This window comes from Schistocerca piceifrons, chromosome 6 (genome assembly GCF_021461385.2).
Source record: "Schistocerca piceifrons isolate TAMUIC-IGC-003096 chromosome 6, iqSchPice1.1, whole genome shotgun sequence".
Classification (NCBI taxonomy): Eukaryota; Metazoa; Arthropoda; class Insecta; order Orthoptera; family Acrididae; genus Schistocerca; species Schistocerca piceifrons.
The window spans coordinates 432,632,980-432,652,273 of NC_060143.1; the positions used below are offsets into that span (position 1 = coordinate 432,632,980).

The 19,294-nt window shown below is 43.5% G+C and overlaps 2 protein-coding genes across 2 annotated transcripts in view; both read left to right on the top strand.

The window, feature by feature from the left end:
* LOC124803367 (GTPase Obg-like) overlaps positions 1-19,294 on the top strand; it is a 121,719-nt gene that overhangs the window by 97,558 nt on the left and 4,867 nt on the right. The window contains exon 2 of the mRNA XM_047264553.1: positions 10,382-10,610. Coding sequence (XP_047120509.1) covers positions 10,382-10,610 — 229 coding nt within the window. The remainder of the gene's footprint in view (positions 1-10,381; positions 10,611-19,294) is intronic.
* The window catches only part of LOC124802688 (oxidative stress-induced growth inhibitor 1-like), a 130,674-nt gene continuing 122,058 nt past the window's right edge, over positions 10,679-19,294 (top strand). Inside the window, exon 1 of the mRNA XM_047263625.1 lies at positions 10,679-10,800. The gene's annotated coding sequence lies outside the window, so the exon portion shown is untranslated. The remainder of the gene's footprint in view (positions 10,801-19,294) is intronic.

Consider the following 19,294-nt stretch of genomic DNA (forward strand, 5'->3'; position numbering starts at 1 on the left):
GTGTAACTGATTTTTTTTGTTTTGTTCTTTAATCTCACGCATTTGTTTCGTGGTTTCTGCATTCTGAATTTGAATTTGGTTCGCTATGTCTTTATTTTGCCTTGTCATTGTTTCCGTAATTTGTTGTAATAATTCTGCCAGATTGGTGGGTCCTATTGCGTTTTTTTCCGACGTCCTACGCTCTGTGTTTTCGCCCAAGTGTTGGTTCGCAACCGATTGCACTGAACTGTGCTGTGACACGTTTCTGCTCGCATTCCTTGTACTCTGTGGTGAGGGAGCTCTGATTACTTTTACTATGGGTTCTACGTATTCAAGACGCAAGTTAGAATCCTCATCGACTGTCTCTCTACTTTCCTGCTCCTCTGTCGTATGCTGACCTAGGTTTTCTGAGCCTTGGCGTACATTATCCTCGTTATGGTGCGTTATATGTCCTATTTCTCGCGATACTGCATCGTCTGTTGTACTGTCCTCTATTCTCTGTCCGTCTTCATGTTGGGTCTCTACCTCAATTCGGTTAAGGTCTCGATCTGCCATTGCTAATCTTTCCGAATCCCTTATTTTCCGTTTTAAAAGCAATTCACGCGCCCTACTTCGAGTCAACATGCGCTCATACGATCTCACGCGTTTCATAAACTTTTTGTTCACACGACTTGACACTTATTATACCCAAGACTGACAATCCATTCACTTACTTGTTGGGTCAGAACCAACTCGTCAACGATGTATCCGCCACCTGTGCGTTTGCATTGAGGAGAAAACTTAATTCTAACAATTTTTAAAATTCATAACTTAATTATGCTATGATAGAATGTCTTACTTCCTATTGAATACTTTCTTACTATCTATCGCTGCAGCTACTGTTTTTTACTATTTACGCCTTTCAAAAAAAATTTTATTACGAAAATTTTTTAACAGGATATTTTTCTGGCCTAGTTAGGCACGTGGTCGACCTTCAATCATGGTATGTTACCATCTTGGCAGGGTCGCCATTCTCTACCATTCTGCGTGGTTTCTGTTTGTTCTAAGTCGTGTCTCCCTACCACTTTCGCGCAACGATACTCTGAGCGTGTTTTTTAGGGAACTGACTAGTTTGAACCTGGGACCTGTTGCTGGTAAGGAGACGCCAGACCACACATTACATGTAGACTTCAGAAGAGTTCAGTGAGACTAACGATGATATAACCATATACTTAATGATTTCAGCGTCAGCTCCACTGCACTCCCTGTAAAAGAATCTTAATACTAACTAAATTTAGTGGAAGGGGTTCAACGCTTTCCTATTTTTAGTTAGCTGGTAAAATAACGTCGAAAAAGCAGTTAAATTTACCATTGGAAATTTTATTCTACTCACAAAACATTGTTTATAAATTGCACTATTGATAAAAGGAAATGTTTTAATACAGGATGATAAAAACCAACTGCGTTCAACAAAAATGTGAACGAATATTCTCTGAATGGGTTTCCAAGTTCTACAATGGATCGAAGGATGACCTATGCCATATCACACCTATAATCTAGGTTTAAATTAAGTTTCACAAAAGAGAAAACTATCAAAATGGTCTACAGTGACCTTCAATTATCTTTAATTATTTATCTAACTTGTCGTAAATTACAGTGACTGATGTGGCTTCTCAATAATTATATAACAGAAAAATCATCGCGTTTCAGATTTTAACTTAAATAGCAAATGTGAATACCATGAGCTTCAATTGACGATCGACACTAGTATTACGTAAAAAGGGGATGTAACAGATTGGACTTCTGCAGTTCTGAGTGAAGCTTTATGCGCTCAAAAATGTGGCATCGCTTGCGTTCATTACCTTTTCGGTGTTCGTCAGAGGGCGGCGGCCGGCGCAGCGCTATCCAGTTCGCCTTCTCGGAAGCAACTCTTTCCTAACTTCTCCTTACTACAATTTACCGAAGTTGGTTTAAAAAAAAAACTATCTGGCTGTGTTTTCATCTGACCAATCAGGGTCTCAATGTTAACCTTAAGCTCCGCCTACAAAAATTCTGTCTATCCAATGAGAAACGTTATACTTTTAGTGGTGGGGCAATGTTTTTAAAGTTTGCAACGTAACAGAGACGCGAAAAAGTCTCACGCTAAAACTTGCAGCTGGTGTGGCCCTTTTAGTGTTATCGTAAGATCTATACTGTTCTTCTGGAGGGCTCTATCTTTTAACATGGGCTGGGGGGTGGTCCTGTCGGTTACTTTTCGTGGTGAGGCAATGTTTTTAACGTTTGCAACGTAACAGAGACGCGAAAAAGTCTCACGCTAAAACTTGCAGCTGGTGTGGCCCTTTTAGTGTCATCGTAAGATATATACTGTTCTTCTGGAGGGCTCTAGCTCTTAACATGGGCTGGGGGGTGGTCCTGTCGGTTAGCTGGCTACGTGGGTGTCCGTCCCTTATCGTAGGGCCTTCTTGCTTAACACGGTTCTGCTCTCGGCTTCTGTTCTCGTTTCTCCCCTCGGAACTGCGCCTGTCTCACGGTGGGAAGGTATGACAGGCATTTAGGCATTCTTGTGTTAGTCTGTGGTATTCCATTTGCTCACTCGTTACTCGTATTACTTTGGTTAATTTAATGTCACGATTTATTCGGAGCTATGTGACATACTACTGGATTTGCTTATCATGTCAGGGCTTTCATGGAAGGTGTTGGATTTGCCTGACACCTTACATAGTGAATAACTTCAACAGAAAAGATAAAGTGCTTTCTCCTCTCGCCTCAAATAGCGAAGTATAAAGTGTTTCTTCTTAGAGAAATGAGTGATACAAAGTGCTTCTCACCAAACATGTGTCATGCTCACAGCCAAATCAGTGTCAAAAGAATGCCCAGTAGTACTACCAGTCTTTTTTTTCACTATTTGTACTATATTGTCTATGATATAAGCATTACTTAGTGGAAAGTACCAACTACTCATTTTTTTAATGATTTCCTTTACCATGTGCCCCATAAAATTTATGTTGTTTACTCACACTTTCCTCTCTGCTTCTCTTATACAAATGACATAATTTTCTCTCTTCTTCAATTTATGTATAATCTCTAGTATATGTAAAAAAGTTTCTTCCACTTCTGCCCCATCTATCACGTTGATGTTTCCCTCATACTGTCCCACCCAACAGTGCAAACTAGAGGAAGAGATCAAACCAGAATGGACAATGTGCCTGTGGCATCACAAGTGCATGACATACAGAAACATGAACTCAAAATCAATGTGTCGATGCTACATGTAAATTATTATACCTGTCCTGCAATGATTTACTCAAAAAAAGATGACAAATGGCCATGTAAAAAGGTTCAAGGAATAACAATAAGGGAAAACGAAAAAGAAAAGAATATACAAACGAAAACGTATAAAATGACAGTAATTTTAAGCAACACTAGGAATGTAATAGGTTAATAGAATAAAATGTTTTTTAATGTATCGTTGTTAATATATTTAAATAAATATATATGGTCACAAAAAAAAGGTTCGCTTCCCGTCTGGGTCGGGGATTTTCTCCGCTCAGGGACTGGGTGTTGTGCTGCCTTCATCATCATTTCATCCCCATACGGCGCGCAGGTTGCCCAATGTGTCGTCGAATGTAATAAATCTGCGCCAAAGCGGCCGGACATGCACCGCAAGGGGCCTCCCGGCCAATGAGCCAAACGCTCATTTCCATTTTTGTTCACTCTTTGGTTGAAGGTGGAATGTGGGAAAGCTGCTGCCTTGGCCACAGTGAGAATATCACGCTGGGTAATGGTGTCTGGTGAATGAGTGGGAACGGTTCATGTCGTGCGAGAAGATGGCAGGAAGGCCTGCCTACGCGCTCAGGTACAAGTGACAAAGGGACACCGGACACAGAACAGTTAACTCTTCCACACAGTGTTTGCTACGAAGCCTAGGCGACACGTGGAGTTGTTATGAAACCGTAGCGGCTCCGGGAGCTCCGAGGCTATTAACATACACCGAACGCTCGTGGGTCGGCAACTGTGAAGTTTTGCTTTCCTGCTAAAGGTAAAATTTGTGATTTCCAGATGCAAGGTACACCAGGAATTTCACCTGGAAGGAGCAGACTAGGCGACAGGGTAGAAGCGAGCCGAGTGGCAAACGGATGTTCATGAGACAACTAATCAACAGAATGGAAAGGCCAAGAATTTGTATCAGCCTACAGGAGCTGGAAGGCAGTAAAGTCTGTCGGTGTTAATCCGACCATCGCTGCACAGCGGTCGACTGGTTAGTGTAAGGTGCGACGAGATATGTTTAAAGTGGGTTCACTGCACGATGGAAGAGACTGGGAATTCCGCCTGGAGTGGCGGAAAGCGAGAGACGCAGTCTGCGTAACTCGAAGTACTGTGCTGAAGGGAGCTCGTTGCAGTTACACTACTGGCCATTAAAATTGCTACACCACAAAGATGACGTGCTACCGACGCGAAATTTAACCGACAGGAAGAAGATGCTGTGATATGCAAATGATTAGCTTTTCAGAGCATTCATACAAGGTTTGCGCCGGTGGCGACACAACGTGCTGACATGAGGAAAGTTTCCAACCGATTTCTCATACACAAACAGAAGTTGACCGGCGTTGTCTGGTGAAACGTCGTTGTGCTGCCTCGTGTAAGGTGGAGAAATGCGTACCATCACGTTTCCGACTTTGATCTAGGTCGAATTGTAGCCTATCGCGATTGCGGTTTATCGTATCGCGACATTGCTGCTCGCGTTGGTCGAGACTGTTAGCAGAATACGGAATCGGTGGGTTCAGGAGGGTAATACGGAACGCCGTGCTGGATCCCAACGGCCTCGTATCACTAGCAGTCGAGATGACAGGCATCTTATCCGCATGGCTGTAACGGATCGTGCAGCCACGTCTCGATCCCTGAGCCAACAGATGGGGACGTTTGCAAGACAATAACCATCTGCACGAACAGTTCGACGACGTTTACAGCAGCGTGGACTATCAGCTCGGAGACCATGGCTGCGGTTACCCTTGACGCTGCATCACAGACAGGAGCGCCTGCGATGGTGTACTCAACGACGAACCTGGGTGCACGAATGGCAAAACGTCAGTTTTTCGGATGAATCCAGGTTCTGTTTACAGCATCATGATGGTCGCATCCGTGTTTGGCGACATCACGGTGAACGCACATTGAAAGCGTGTATTCGTCATCGCCATGGTGGCGTATCACCCGGCGTGATGGTATGGGGTGCCTTTGGTTACATGTCTCGGTCACCTCTTGTTCGCATTGTCGGCACTTTGAACAGTTGACGTTACATTTCTGATGTGTTACGACCCGTGGCTCTACCCTTCATTCGATTCGATACCTGCGAAACCCTACATTTCAGCAGGATAATGCACGGCCGCATGTTGCAGGTCCTGTACGGGTCTTTCTGGATACAGAAAATGTTCGACTGCTGCCCTGGCCAGCACATTCTCCAGATATCTCATCAATTGAAAACGTCTGGTCAATGGTTGCCGAGCAACTGGCTCGTCACAATACGCCAGTCACTACTCTTGATGAACTGTGGTATCGTGTTGAAGGTGCATGGGCAGCTGTACCTGTACACGCCATCCAAGCTCTGTTTGACTCAATGCGCAGGCGTATCAAGGCCGTTATTACGGCCAGAGCTGGTTGTTCTGGGTACTGATTTCTCAGGATCTATGCACCCAAATTGCGTGAAAATGTAATCACATGTCAGTTCTAGTATAATATATTTGTCTAATGAATACCCGTTTATCATCTGCATTTCTTCTTGGTGTAGTAATTTTATTGGCCAGTAGAGTACTTTATTGGTAGGAGGAAGGAACTCTGTTCGGTAAAGGACTGGAGGTTCATGGTTTTTTGTTACTATGTCTACTTTCCAGGAGAACCTATAAGCTATTAAGCGTATTACTGAGACAACAGAGATTTAGCAACTTCTTCAGTTAAGATACGAAACCAGGGATTGCTGGGTATTAATATTCAGTATTAATTTATGTTGACATGTCCTTATCAATAGTTAGCCTTTATTTTTCTTTTCAGGTAGACCAGTGTGTGGCAGATGTATGGGAACAGAAGATTTGCTCATTTTAAGCGAGTTATTGCTGTCCATTTTCCGGCGCAGACATTACTATTGTTCGCCGATCCTTTGAACGTACGCTGGGCGCTCTGGAAATGAGCAATCAGAAGGATATGATGAGCCGGTTAGTGAATTACTCTTGAATTATAAGGGACGATCAAAAAAGTTTCCGTCTGAGGGCGTTCCCGTGGCGTATACAAACGAATCGCGACTCCGTTGCGGGTATAGAAGCACCGACATGTAGACAAGAGATGAGTGTGGCATCCGTGTCTCCCCAACGCACGTGCGGTAAATGCTAAATGTGAACTATGGCGACGTTATTATGAAATGCGTGCAAGCAGGGACAACGTCCTGTTATTCTTTCCTTGACTGCCGGAGGACAAACACCGACAGACGTCCACAGCACCGCCGTGAAATAGTGTGCTAAGGGTGTTGCTGCTTCATGATAACGCACGTCCCCATATCGCAAATTTCGTAACGCAGAAGTTACGCCAACTCACGTGGGAAACACTCGAGTACCCGCCCTGTAGTCCTGGTCTCTCCCCATGCGATTTTCACGCCTTCGGTTCCTTAAAAAAAAGGCCTATAAGGGCTTGAAGGGCCGACGATTTCTGTCGGAAGAGCATGTGCGGCAGCAGAACGTGGTGTTTCTCCAAACGGGTATCTTCATTCTGGTGCTTCGTTAGGATGATTGCCTCAATATTCATGGCAATTTTACCTGGTTTCCATATTGGCTCTGGGCTATACGTCCTCGAATGAAAAACTTTCTGATCGCCCCTTACACTCATGACTCAAGGGGGACAATATTTTATCATTTTAATCGATTAAACTGTGGGTTCTTGGTGAAACGATGTATATTGCATTAACTAAACGAAACACTTTTTTAGCATTTTTCGCCAACTTTATTATAGTGTAAGACTTAAGTTTCGGGTCATAACCCCATTTTCTAGTACACAGCCGATCCTAAAGATGGGAAACAAGCAAAGATAACCACCTCGACTTCTTAATCCATATACAGCTAGATAGCCAGGCAGATAAAGAAATTTACGTGTTTATCTTTCATTAGTTCTCATCTTTGGGATCAGTTGTGTTCTAGGAAATGGTGTTATAACACGAAACGTAGATCGTACATTAATAATAAAGTTAGTGAAACAAGGCTAAAAAAGCGTTTCGTTTAGTTAGTCAACATTTTATAGTGAGACCGGCGACCCAATTATTTACCGTTATCGGCTTTGGGAAGGTTAGTATCAAAAGTAGCCAAAAGCGATCAACTTTTCTTAAGTAGCTAAGAAAAGGGATGATGAATTACAGATAATCCAAATCAGGACTGATCCACCTCCCTATTTAACCCGAGAATTACATACCTGAAACGTGTATTTGTACCTCGCGTCATCCAAACTTTTCTACGGCGATCATCGTGCGTCATAAAAATCCCACAATGGCCAGTTAAGAGAGACGAACGCCCTGATCTAAGTTTCATTCTATCCGTTCCCTTCCCCACCTTCCTCGTTCACGACGGTGTTGGAGCATTCGTACTATTATTCGTAACGGACAATTGGAGGCCACACTAATCGTACGGACAAGGTTGCTTACTGTCTGTATCGACACAACTCTTCCTCATATATCTAAAGGAGCCCTCACGCATTCAATAATACTGTCAAACGTATTGTCCGTCTAAGGGCCGTATTGACGTATTGTCAACAATAGAAATACTGGCGAGCAGTATTGATGGTCCCAAAAATATTCTCAGTACTGTCAATATGTACCGACCGTGTAAGGTTGAGTACTGACGGCGTGATAATGTCCGTCATTCAGATGTTGACAGAGCTTCATGAATCAGCCGCAGTGCGTTAGTGTGCACTGTTCGTGTTTGTGCATATCATACCGCAGATTCTATTTTTCACGTAGTTTTTTTAACACGAAACAGTTCTAATAGCCTAATGCAAAGATAGTCATGGAATGTGTCACTTTAAGACGATCACTGAAGGATTCAGTACGGTATCGCTTCCTTTATTCATTTCTAAACATAGTGTTTCGTTGTTGAATTGCCGGTCGTTGTGACCGAGCGGTTCTAGGCGCATCAGTCCGGAACTGCGCGACCGCTATGGTCGCAGGTTCGAATCCTGTCTCGGGCATGGATGTGTGTGATGTCCTTAGGTCAGTTAGGTTTGAGTAGATCTAAGTTCTAGGGGACTGATGGCCTCAGATGTTAAGTCCCATAGTGGTCAGAGCCATTTGAACCTTGTTGAATTACACAGCAGTGTGGAAAAACTTCGAAAAGTAAGTCATTCATTTGCAGTGACTACTAAGAGGTCTGCAAAATGCATGCCAGTCTTGCAAAATTCTCATAAAACGTAAAAAAGTTTTGCGTTAAACAAGTGCACATATCCTTGTAGGGCAGATATAATTACGTCACAAGTCGTCCCTTTGCAGCCCTTCTCAGACCCGTTTCCTCCTTTTCGTTGTTTTTCATTGTTTCTTGGCAATTGTAGCTGATAAAATTGCGGCACACATTTTCTTTTGGGTGTCCCAATGTCATTCTTAGCCTTCTTAAAACCTCGTTCCAACTGGCGTCTGACAATACTGGTAGATTTATCGGTGGCATGACAGTGGCTTCAGCTTATTGAAGGTTTGACAGTCTAGCACGCCGGGGTAGCTACGTGCCGTAAGTTAGCGGTCATCAACTGGAGACGTTCGCTGCGAGCTACACCTTAACTGTCTCTCACGATAGGACATGAACGTTCCAATGCCACTGCTGTGATGTACGTCATTTCGGCGAGTAACTTCCCGGCACCTCTCTTTGCCATAAAGTGACAATGCGTACAGAGCCTAGGTTTGAAATAATACTCTATAGGTCATTCAAATTGTGCACAAAAAGAGAAACTAGCGGAAGGTTTTGTAGAAGTTTTGTGACAAGGTTTCTATATGTTTTTGAGGATGCTGAATCCGAATTTTCAAAGTCCCACCAAAATTTCGGCCCCGAAATGGGTCAAAAAATAAAGAAAACTACAAAAAATGGGACTTTTTTGGTCTTTCTCTTATAACTCGGAAACGATTAAATTTTCGGCGAAGCTGAGTATTTATGAAAATAAAGGGTATGGAACTTTCCACAAAATAAGTCTGCATGACATTTTTCGTCAGCGCTTGTTGAAGTTAGCGCGATTTCGAATCTGAAACGCAGGACCTTTATTTTCATAGTCAGTTTTGCTGAAAATTGTGCCGTTTCTGAGATACAAGTGAAAAATAAAAAAAAACATGTTGTTGTGGTTTTTCCATTTATGATCAGCTTCCGGACCGAAATTCTGACGGGGCTTTGAAATTTCGGAATTAAGTACTATTGAAAACATATAGAAAGCTTGTGAAAAATGCTTCTACAAAACTTACCACTATCTTTGACTGCACTGTTAAGATGCGCCGACAATCTGAACGGTGAACACAATCCACATTTTCCCATTCACGATTGGAGAGATAGAACACTGTACTGAACTGATTCATAATACAGATTTATTTTTATCTCCCTTAGACGCATGGCTGACAGTGGCGATTTTCTTTGCTCAAACTACCACATACTGTACTTTGCAAGTAGAGAGGCTGATGTGAAACTTGTTTTGATTAGTTTACTTTGAATCTTTGACTCAAATGGCTCTGAGCACTATGGGACTTAACTTCTGAGGTCATCAGTCCCCTAGAACTTACAACTACTTAAACCTAACCAACCTAAGGACATCACACACACCCATGCCCGAGGCAGGATTCGAACCTGCGACCGTGGCGGAAGCGCGGTTTCAGACTATAGCGCCTAGAACCGCTCGGCCCTCGGCCGGCTTGAATCTTTGTGTCGGTATATGAAACTTGTACGGGTAACGCAATTGACAGCGCATTACATGCAAAATTCAGGTATCTGGGTTCGAGTCCCAGTCAGATACACAGTTTTAACGCGTTACAAATTTTCATCACAAAGTTAACTGCACGAAAGAATGGAAAAATTTCATGTCACTGAGAGCATTTAGTTCAACATTAGAACCTAGTGCCCCGTTTAAACACACAGCAATCGCTCTGTTGGACAGTGATGGGGAAAGACATCGTTCATATTCCTTTCGAAGAAACAGTCACTCGTGGAAAATCACAGAAAACGCAGACTGGTCGGGCAGGATTTGGACCAGAGTCTCCGCCCCCGAATATGAGGCCAGAGGCCTAGCGAGTGCGACAAGTAGAGTGATTTTGTGCAACACCTACGGGCAGGGAGTACGGGAAATGCACTCTTCCTCAAACGTTGTCACATGCCGACAAGTCTCTGCCTACGAATAAGAAGAATAAGTGACGTCATGTTCTTATTTCTGTCAGACTTGATGAGGCGCCAGTGCTGGTTCCGAGGATAGAGAGGGGAAAAGGGGGAGGGGAATGCTATGCCTGCAACCTTGAACCTCGCCTCTGGTGTGCGGCGCCGAAGAAGATCGTCCTCAACCGCGGAGATCCCTGCTGCCAACCCGAACCTGTCGCAACTTGTGCAAAAGCTCCGTCTGGCTACGCCTTCGGCGCGAGCACTCGGCTGCGCTCGGTTCCCGTCGGCAGAGTTCGGGGTCGCCGCCGGCTCTGCGCCGGGTCTGCCTCGTGGTCTCGCTCCTCATTCAGTCTCTGACTGTCGCCGCGTGCGGACGAGGAGTGGCGCAACTTCCCGACGTAGCCGGCGGCTTACGTCTGCGACAGCTAACAAAACTTGCAAGAACTGGAGTTCCCGCCTATCTCACGCGTAGCACAAACAGGTATGAGACCGAGCACTGTATTAGTGAACTGAAGCTGAATACGCTCGTAACTTGGCATTTTTTGCCGGTCGTTGCGCAATTGCTGCCGGCGGCAAGAACAAATGCAGTTCAAAACGCACGTCATTTATTACTATATGCAAGACTTCATTTTCTCTCCTGCAGTCGACAATACGTGCGCCAGTGACAGATTTTCCTCGTTGTTTACACTCATTGCTATATTGCAGCATTTGTAAACAAACTTCAAAGAAATGCTGGTGATTCGATCCTGATGTTCTTATGAGTGCTCCTGTTTTCCTCGCAATTTATTGAAGCTGCTTAGTCTAAAGTGGCACAATATACAAATATATTGAACCTTTAGCTATTTTAGCGTACTGATTCGTCGTAATGTTGTAAAATCTGTGAAACTGTATTCTCCAGTTTCGCTAAAGTGTCACTCGTTAGGTTTTGAGTGTTCATGCAATGGTCTGTTTATCCATTTACCAAGAGAAAAGTAAACATCTGGAATTTAGTGTGACATTTATCCACGTTTATCCGTAACCTGACGGTGTAATAAATAGTGTGCGTGTGTGTGTGTGTGTGTGTGTGTGTGTGTGTGTACGTACGTACGTACGTGAATGCACCTTTTACGGCAAAGATAAGCTATTTTCTGTTCCTAAACCATTATGGACGCTAAAGAAATTAAATATAGTCTTGCAGTGGTTTCAACGAAATCCTTGGTTCTTCTTGCAATGAAGAAGGCAAAGCAAGAGTAACCGGATAATATTCGGCGCTAGTGATTGTTTATTTACTTTTAACTACAGGCGCCGGGCTTAGTGCCGTCTCAACGGGCAACCACATGTTTCGTTTGCAAGAGGTAAATAGTTCGTCCAGTGTTTCCCTCATTGCGTTTGTCATGAAATAAGAGAAAACTATTTCTCGGTTTCTGTGCTACTCCGGATATGGATAATACTTTTCCACGATCCAGTTTCCTGTACTAGCACATGATAGCCACACTATTTCTTGGACAGCGTGTAGCGCACTGAATTGTAGCCACGTGAAGATAGATTGCCCGCCTGAAATCAGTTGTGGCAAAAAGTATACCTTTTCACTTAATTTCGCAGTGTCAGCTGTCGTCTGCAGCTGCATAGGAGCGCGGGACGAGAGCCAACCTGTTTGTATTCTCCTCGCAGCACAGTCTTCCTTATGCAGATGCCAAGAGTCTTGCAGGAAAAGGCGTGTTCGCCACACGACGCCTTCATCTAGGGACGGGAGCGGTTTGTGTCTGCCAGGTCGTTGCCGTGGGTTACGTACTGCGGCATTTCCATAGCAGCGCTATCCTGAATATTTCATTCCGTCCATTTGAATGAATGCTCCCGATATTTTCAGAAACGTTTTACACAAGCAGAGCGGACAAGAAATTGCCATAACGGCGTTAGGTGTCACCAATATAATGGACGAGGTCCCTATCGACCAGAGCGCTGACTAAGCGTTTCTCGTTGTGACGTAGTCAGCCAGCTACCTGTTTCACGCCGGCCCGGCCGCGAGAAACTGTATACTTTCGCGATAGTTACCGCCTTCTGCAGCGGGTGAAATCCGGCGACCCCGGAGCGCTGAACGCCTAGCACTGTTGGCGCCTTCCCTTATGTAACTAGACGCAGTTTCTTCATTTGTATATTAAGTCGTTTAGTTCGGTACTAATTTACTTTTTAGGAAAATAGCCACCGTTTTTCTAGCAAAATTCCAGAAACTGGCAGAACACACTCCTTTTTCTGCTTTTCCGCCGGAGCGAGCTAAGATCTACAATGTATTTAGTAATAACATATGGACCAACCTTGGATTAGTTCATGAGCCTCAGACGAGACTGCCCAAGCTTTGCACAAAAAGAAGCCATTAACACAACTTGTTTGAACAGCATAGTGCTAAATGTTAAACACGGCAGGTGCCTGCCTCTTAGCAACCGGTTCGTTCAGCCAATTATAGCGAAACATAAAATTTAACGAGAAATGTAAATAGTGATTAGAGTCTTATCCGCGTGCACGGAGGTCGCAAGTCGAAGTAAAATGATGGTAAAATAGCTTAAACTTAAACCAGGTAATTAAGTACGTGGATTTTTAGTCTCGTTAAACTGCGCTGATACCGCACAACGGAAACCTGTTGCGCAAAATGCATCGTGGAGAATGCTTCGACAAACAGCTGTGTGTGTTCCCCTGCCATTGTGCTGCTAATATGAGACGTAGAATTGTAATGGCCTACGACGGTTGGCACATCCATTTAGACTACCACTCAGAACTCCACTGTGTGTGTGTGTGTGTGTGTGTGTGTGTGTGTGTTTCAGATGCTTTTTTAGTTAACTGTATGGTGTGTGTGTGTGTGTGTGTGTGTGTGTGTGTGTGTGTGTTTCAGATGCTTTTTTAGTTAACTGTATGTTATGTTAGTTAAACGCGATATCTTTAGTGGCAATTTTGGCCACACAAATATATAATCATCAACCAGAGAGGTCGGGGTCGTGTTATTGTTACCGATTAACCAACGAGAAAGGCTAGGGAAACCAAAGACTGTCCGGCGATATGTGAAAGCAGTAATCTTAGATATCTGAGGAGAACGTTGTGAACGTCCACTTCATTGCGTCTAACAATTACTCAGTTGTGCATGTCTATTACGAATTCACTACGCAAAATGTCATGTAGGTATTCGCAGACATCGTCACCACATTTCGCAGTATTGCATATATGATCACATCAGTCAGTCATTCTTATACAATATCCAACCAAACTATATCATATTCCCGAAGAGAACATCGAAAAATTAAATAATAAAACTGAAGAATTAGCCAATAGCATTATTACAAAAAGTTGAATCTTTTTTCTTGAGTGTTTGATGGTGACATCCCCAAAGGATTGTTAAAATATTAGAAGAATCGGGACTCGAAAATTGTCAATCAAAAGTTTTCAGTAGTCTCCTGAAGGAAAATGTATGAGTAGACATATTAACTTACATTGGTTCAGAGTAATACAGGCCTTTAAATCTTCTGTGCTATTGACGTCGGAACCAGAACGTTACTATAGAAATCAATACACCATGAACGCCATATGGCGGTTTACGATTCTGGGCGAGTTATAGTCCTGTCAATGGACAGTAGAATATGTTTTGCTTCGTTCAGGTTTTCTTTGGCACACTCTCTCAACCTTCCACTTATTCGACCACTTTACGCATAGCTTCGTAAGAGGTAGCTTTTGTTTAGGCATCATAGTTTCTCTGTTAGCGGCCTCAAAAGATCAGCAGCTGGTGCATTTCTCTCACTTTTAGTTGCTACAGAAATGTGCATGTGTTAATTACAAATTCCCATTAACATGTATTTGCAGAAATCCAAAGAACCGAGCCCCATTGTTGAGAATGTCTTTTTACTTTAGCTTCCATGTTACCACACAAGCGCGCGCGCGCGCACACACACACACACACACACACACACACACACACACACACACACACTCTCTCTCTCTCTCTCTCTCTCTCTCTCTCTTCCTGTAACAGGTAAAGTGATTCTTTTACCACAAGAACACTATGCGTTTCAAAGTGACGTTGTTGTTGGTAGCGTATCATCCAAAACTTTGTTACGGACATTCGGAAATATTCTACACGACTTTTCATCGAAGCACTTGTGACGGCATCTCTGAAAGCTGGAAATCAAAGTTCTGGTATCTTTCGACGTCTTTTGGCCTCACTTTCTTGTCTGAAAATTTGCTGTTTTGCTTTGTCTGATCAGGTGAGCATCTTTTTAGGCTAGAATTAGTCTTCTTAGCAGTTATGTGAATCTGTAGTATTAAATTTTTCAGTTTTTTGTGATTGTTTTAACTACCTCACTGCTCACTCCCAGGATGGTTTCTTCATCGTGGTTGTAACTAATTTCCTTCCGCAGCTGCGTCCAAAGGTTTAGTGCTCCGTATCTGATTAGCTAACTGGTGATGGGAAGTGGTTGCAATACAGGTTAGCGTGCAGTCAATTTAACTGGTGGGTTATTAACTTCAGATTTTCATTACTCTGCACTATTGCGAGGCTCTAATGGATGCCGTAAAATACGTCTACATCAATACTATGCAGTTCACACTTGCACATCGGGTAGAGAGTTCTTCGAACCGCATTCAGACTATTTCTCTACCGTTCCACACTCAAACAGCGCGTGGGGAAAAAATGAACAAATATTCCTGTACGAGCTCTGGGTTCTCTTATCATTATGATCGTATCTCGCTTTGTATGTTGGCGACAATAAAATATTTTCACACTCAGAGGAGAAAGTTGGTGATTGAAGTTCAGTGAAAAGATTTCAACGCAACGAAAAACGCCTTTGTTTTAATGATTGCTATCCCAACTCGCTTACCACAGCCGTGATACTCCATTCCGCGAGAATACAGAACTAGCTGCCCTTCATTGAGCTTTTCTGATGTCCTCCGTCAGTCTTGTTTTGTAAGGTTTCTGTATGTACAGCAGTTGTCTTGCAGAGGACGAACAAGTGCAATTAAGCAGTCTCTTTAATAGACTCGTTGCATCTCCTAATTGTTGCCAATAAAACGTAGTCTTTGGTTCGCCTTCCCCACATTATTTATGTGACTGTTACAACTTGTAATTTCCAGATATTTAGTCGAATTGACAGCCCTGAAATTTGAGTGATTCGTCATTTAATCGAAATTTAGCGGATTTCTTTCTGAACTCATGTGGATGACGTCACGCTTTTTCTTGTTGAAAGACAGTTGTCACTTTTCGCACCATTCAGATGTCGCGTCTTTCATTTTGCAATTGGTTTTCATCTTCTGATGACATGACTAGACGGTAAGTGACAGCATCATCTGCAAACAAACTAAGAGGGCTGCTCAAAAAATCTCCAAATCATTTATGTGGATTAGAAACAGCAAAGGACCTACAAAACTTCCTTGGGGAACTCCGGATATCATTTCTGTTTTACTCGACGATTTTCCGTCGGTTATTACGTACTGCGGCCTTTGGGGCAGGAATTCGGGAATCCAATTGCACAACTGAAGTGATTCTCCGTAGGCACGTAATTTTATTAGAAGTTTCTTGTGAGGAACTGTGTCAAAAGCCTTCTGAAAATCCAGAAATATAAAATCCATTTGAGATTCCTCGTGCAAATACAAAGCTAGTAGTTTCGCAAGGTTATTTTGAGTCCGTGCTGACTGTCAGCAGACCGTTACCTGCGAGGTAATTAATAATGTTCGAACAGAGTTATGTTCCAAACTCCTGCTGCAAATCGACGTTAGTCATGTGGATGTACAATTCAGCGAATTACTCCTATTTCCATGAGTATTGGTGTGACTTTTGCAACTTTAGTCTTTTGATAGGAATCTTTCGCGAAACGAGTGGTTGTATATGATTGCTAACAAGGGAACCTCCCCATCGCACCCCTCCCCCCCCCCCCCCTCAGATTTAGTTATAAGTTGACAAAGTGGATAGGTCTTGAAAAACTGAACACAGATCACTCGAGAAAACAAGAAGTTGTGTGGAACTATGAAAAAATAAGCAAAATATACAAGCTGAGTAGTCCATGCGCAAGATAGGCATCATAAAGGACAGTGTGAACTCAGGAGCGCCGTGGTCCCGTGGTTAGCCTGAGTAGCTGCGGAGCGGGAGGTCCTAGGTTCAAGTCTCCCCTCGAGCGAATAGTTTGATTTTTTATTTTCAGACAATTATTTTGCGAAGCTGCACAGGTATACAGAGCAGTATTGTTTACGTGATCGTGTGTCAATTATCAAAGTTCAGGCACTCATACATAATCAACTTCGCTCTCCAAAATTCCAGGACATGTTCAGATTTGCTTGGACATACGCAGGATTTGACGGTCTACACACGGAAAATTTTGAAAACGTTAAAAACATATGTTTTGACAGAGCACAGGGAAAACTGTGCGACTGTAAAACTGTTGCATTCATTTGTTGCAGTTTATGTGACAAACTCTTATGTTTTCATCACATTTTTGGGAGTGACTATCACATCTACAAGAAAACCTAAATCGGGCAAGGTGAAGAATCTTTTTACCCATTCGCCAAGTGTACAAGTTAGGTGGGTCGACAACATATTCCTGTCATGTGACGCACATGCCGTCACCAGTGCCGTATAGAATATATCAGACGTGTTTTCCTGTTGAGGAATCGGTTGACCTATGACCTTGCGGTAAAATGTTTTTGGTTCCCATTGGAGAGGCACGTCCTTTCGTCTACTAATCGCACGGTTATGCGTCGCGGTCGCAAAACACAGAAACTAAACTTATTACAGTGAACAGAGACGTCAATGAACGAACGGACAGATCATAACTTTCCGAAAATAAAGAAAGTAAACTTTTCACTCGAGGGAGGACTTGAACCAAGGACCTCTCGTTCCGCAGCTGCTCACTCTAACCACACAACTTCTTCCTGTTTCCTAGATTGATCTGTGTTCAGCTTTTCAAGTCCTATCCACTGTGCCAACCTAAAATTAAATCTGAAATCTGAGGGGGGTGCGATGGGGAGGTTCCCTTGTAAGAATGAGCCTGTTGCATCAGCATACTCTGACAAGAACCTTATTGGTATGCGATCTGGACCGGAAGACTTGCATTTATTATGTGCTTTAAGCTGTTTCGCTACTCCGTGGACTCTGACTGCCAGTGCGAACTCGACTGAAGCCTGTCAGTATATACCAGTTGCCATCCGGCTGTGAACGCGCGCCCTTTGCCACTGTGCGGAATGGATCTCGGTAAGGGCAGGGCGACGCTTATCTGACCCCCAGGCGTTTCGGCTGACGATAGCGTGCTGCCAGAGCCATGCGCCTGCACCGTATCGGCGCGACCGTGGGAGCTGCAGACGTGCCCGACAAGCCCCGACACGATCAGATTGGAAGCCGAGGTCGCATGCTGTTTCCTCGAAACTCGGAACCACCGACGAAAGCGGCGCAACGGTGGGGCGAGGTGCTACCGGAAGGTAGTTCTGATTTTGTTCCGGCCACGAAACTGGACGTCTGTAAATACCGAAAGTGCAAAGCTTCCTTGGTTTACAGAATAGGCACGTAGTTTGAGGATGTTGAAAGACGCATCTTATCTGTTACGTCATGTCTACCTGTGCAAGGTATGCAGAGTCAGGGCAACGCGTCGTTTTAAGAGCCTTTTGTCAGACAGCTGAAAACTGACTCGAGGTGTTATTTTTGCCTCAGTGCATGTCTCGTAAGCTATTTGATGAACACATACATGCCATACTTCACTTTTTCCGTCTCGTAAAACGTGTGTCGGCCTGGTCTTCTTCTGCTTTGATGTTGACTCCTACACGTGCCAGAAAGAATGGAAAAAAGTTCAGAAAAAAATGCCTTTAAACTGGAGAAGTAGTTGCACATAGTGTCTGTGAATGCGGATATGGAAGAGCTGAATTCATTATACTCAATCCTTCATTACCATAATACGAGGGTCATTTCAAAAGTTCTGTACACCGTAAGACAGAATCGAAGAAAATAATGTAATTTACAGAATACGTACCATTTTTTTTTTTTTTTTTTTTTTTTTTTTTTTTTTTTTTTTTTTAGTTCCTTCAATGTGGACCTGGTAGGCCCATATCAGGACTGTATGGTGGGTGAGGAAGTATTTACCATCAATATTTGTCGGGCATTTCTCTCACTGGTATGCAATATGCGGTCTTGCATTATCGTGCAAAATGACACCAGTTGCAAGCATGTCAGGCAGCCTTTGACAAATTTTCTGGCGCAAAACATTTTACAGAAACAGCTTGTAGTACGCGCCTGTTACAGACGTCCCATGGAGCACTCAATTGTGCCTACGACTGCATTCATGTCACATGCAAAGATGATCATCAGTTTCGCATTTTATTGTTGGCGGCGGAATTTTTTCGGGCGTGGAGAGACAGAACTCTTCCATTGTGATGACTGAGACTGACAGTTCTTGCTCGAAATCTCGTATCCAGGTTTCATCTAGTGCAACAATGCTTTTCCGTAACTGTTGTCCTTCTGTTTGATAATGTTGAAGCAATTCTTCTCAGACTCTGTGACCTGCTTTCTGCTCTTCACTCAGATCACGCAGAACCTATCTGCAATTTCCGTTGAGTTCTTTCCACATAGAGATTAAATTCTGATGTAGGAGCGCTGGTCACTACGTGTAAGCCGGCCGGAGTGGCCGTGCGGTTCTAGGCGCTACAGTCTGGAGCCGAGCGACCGCTACAGCCGCAGGTTCGAATCCTGCCTCGGGCATGAATGTGTGTGATGTCCTTAGGTTAGTTAGGTTTAACTAGTTCTAAGTGACTGATGACCTCAGAAGTTAAGTCGCATAGTGCTTAGAGCCATTTTTGAACTACGTGTAATCCGACCTGATTAGGTATCAGCTTCCGTTTTAAAACTGAATGAATACACAGCCACACGAATCACGAAACAAATAAGCGACCGTCACGCCTTAAGTATCGCTCACGACTGACAGTAATTTCAACCTCATCACGCCACCGTCACAGTGCGCATGACCCTTGTACGACACTGACAC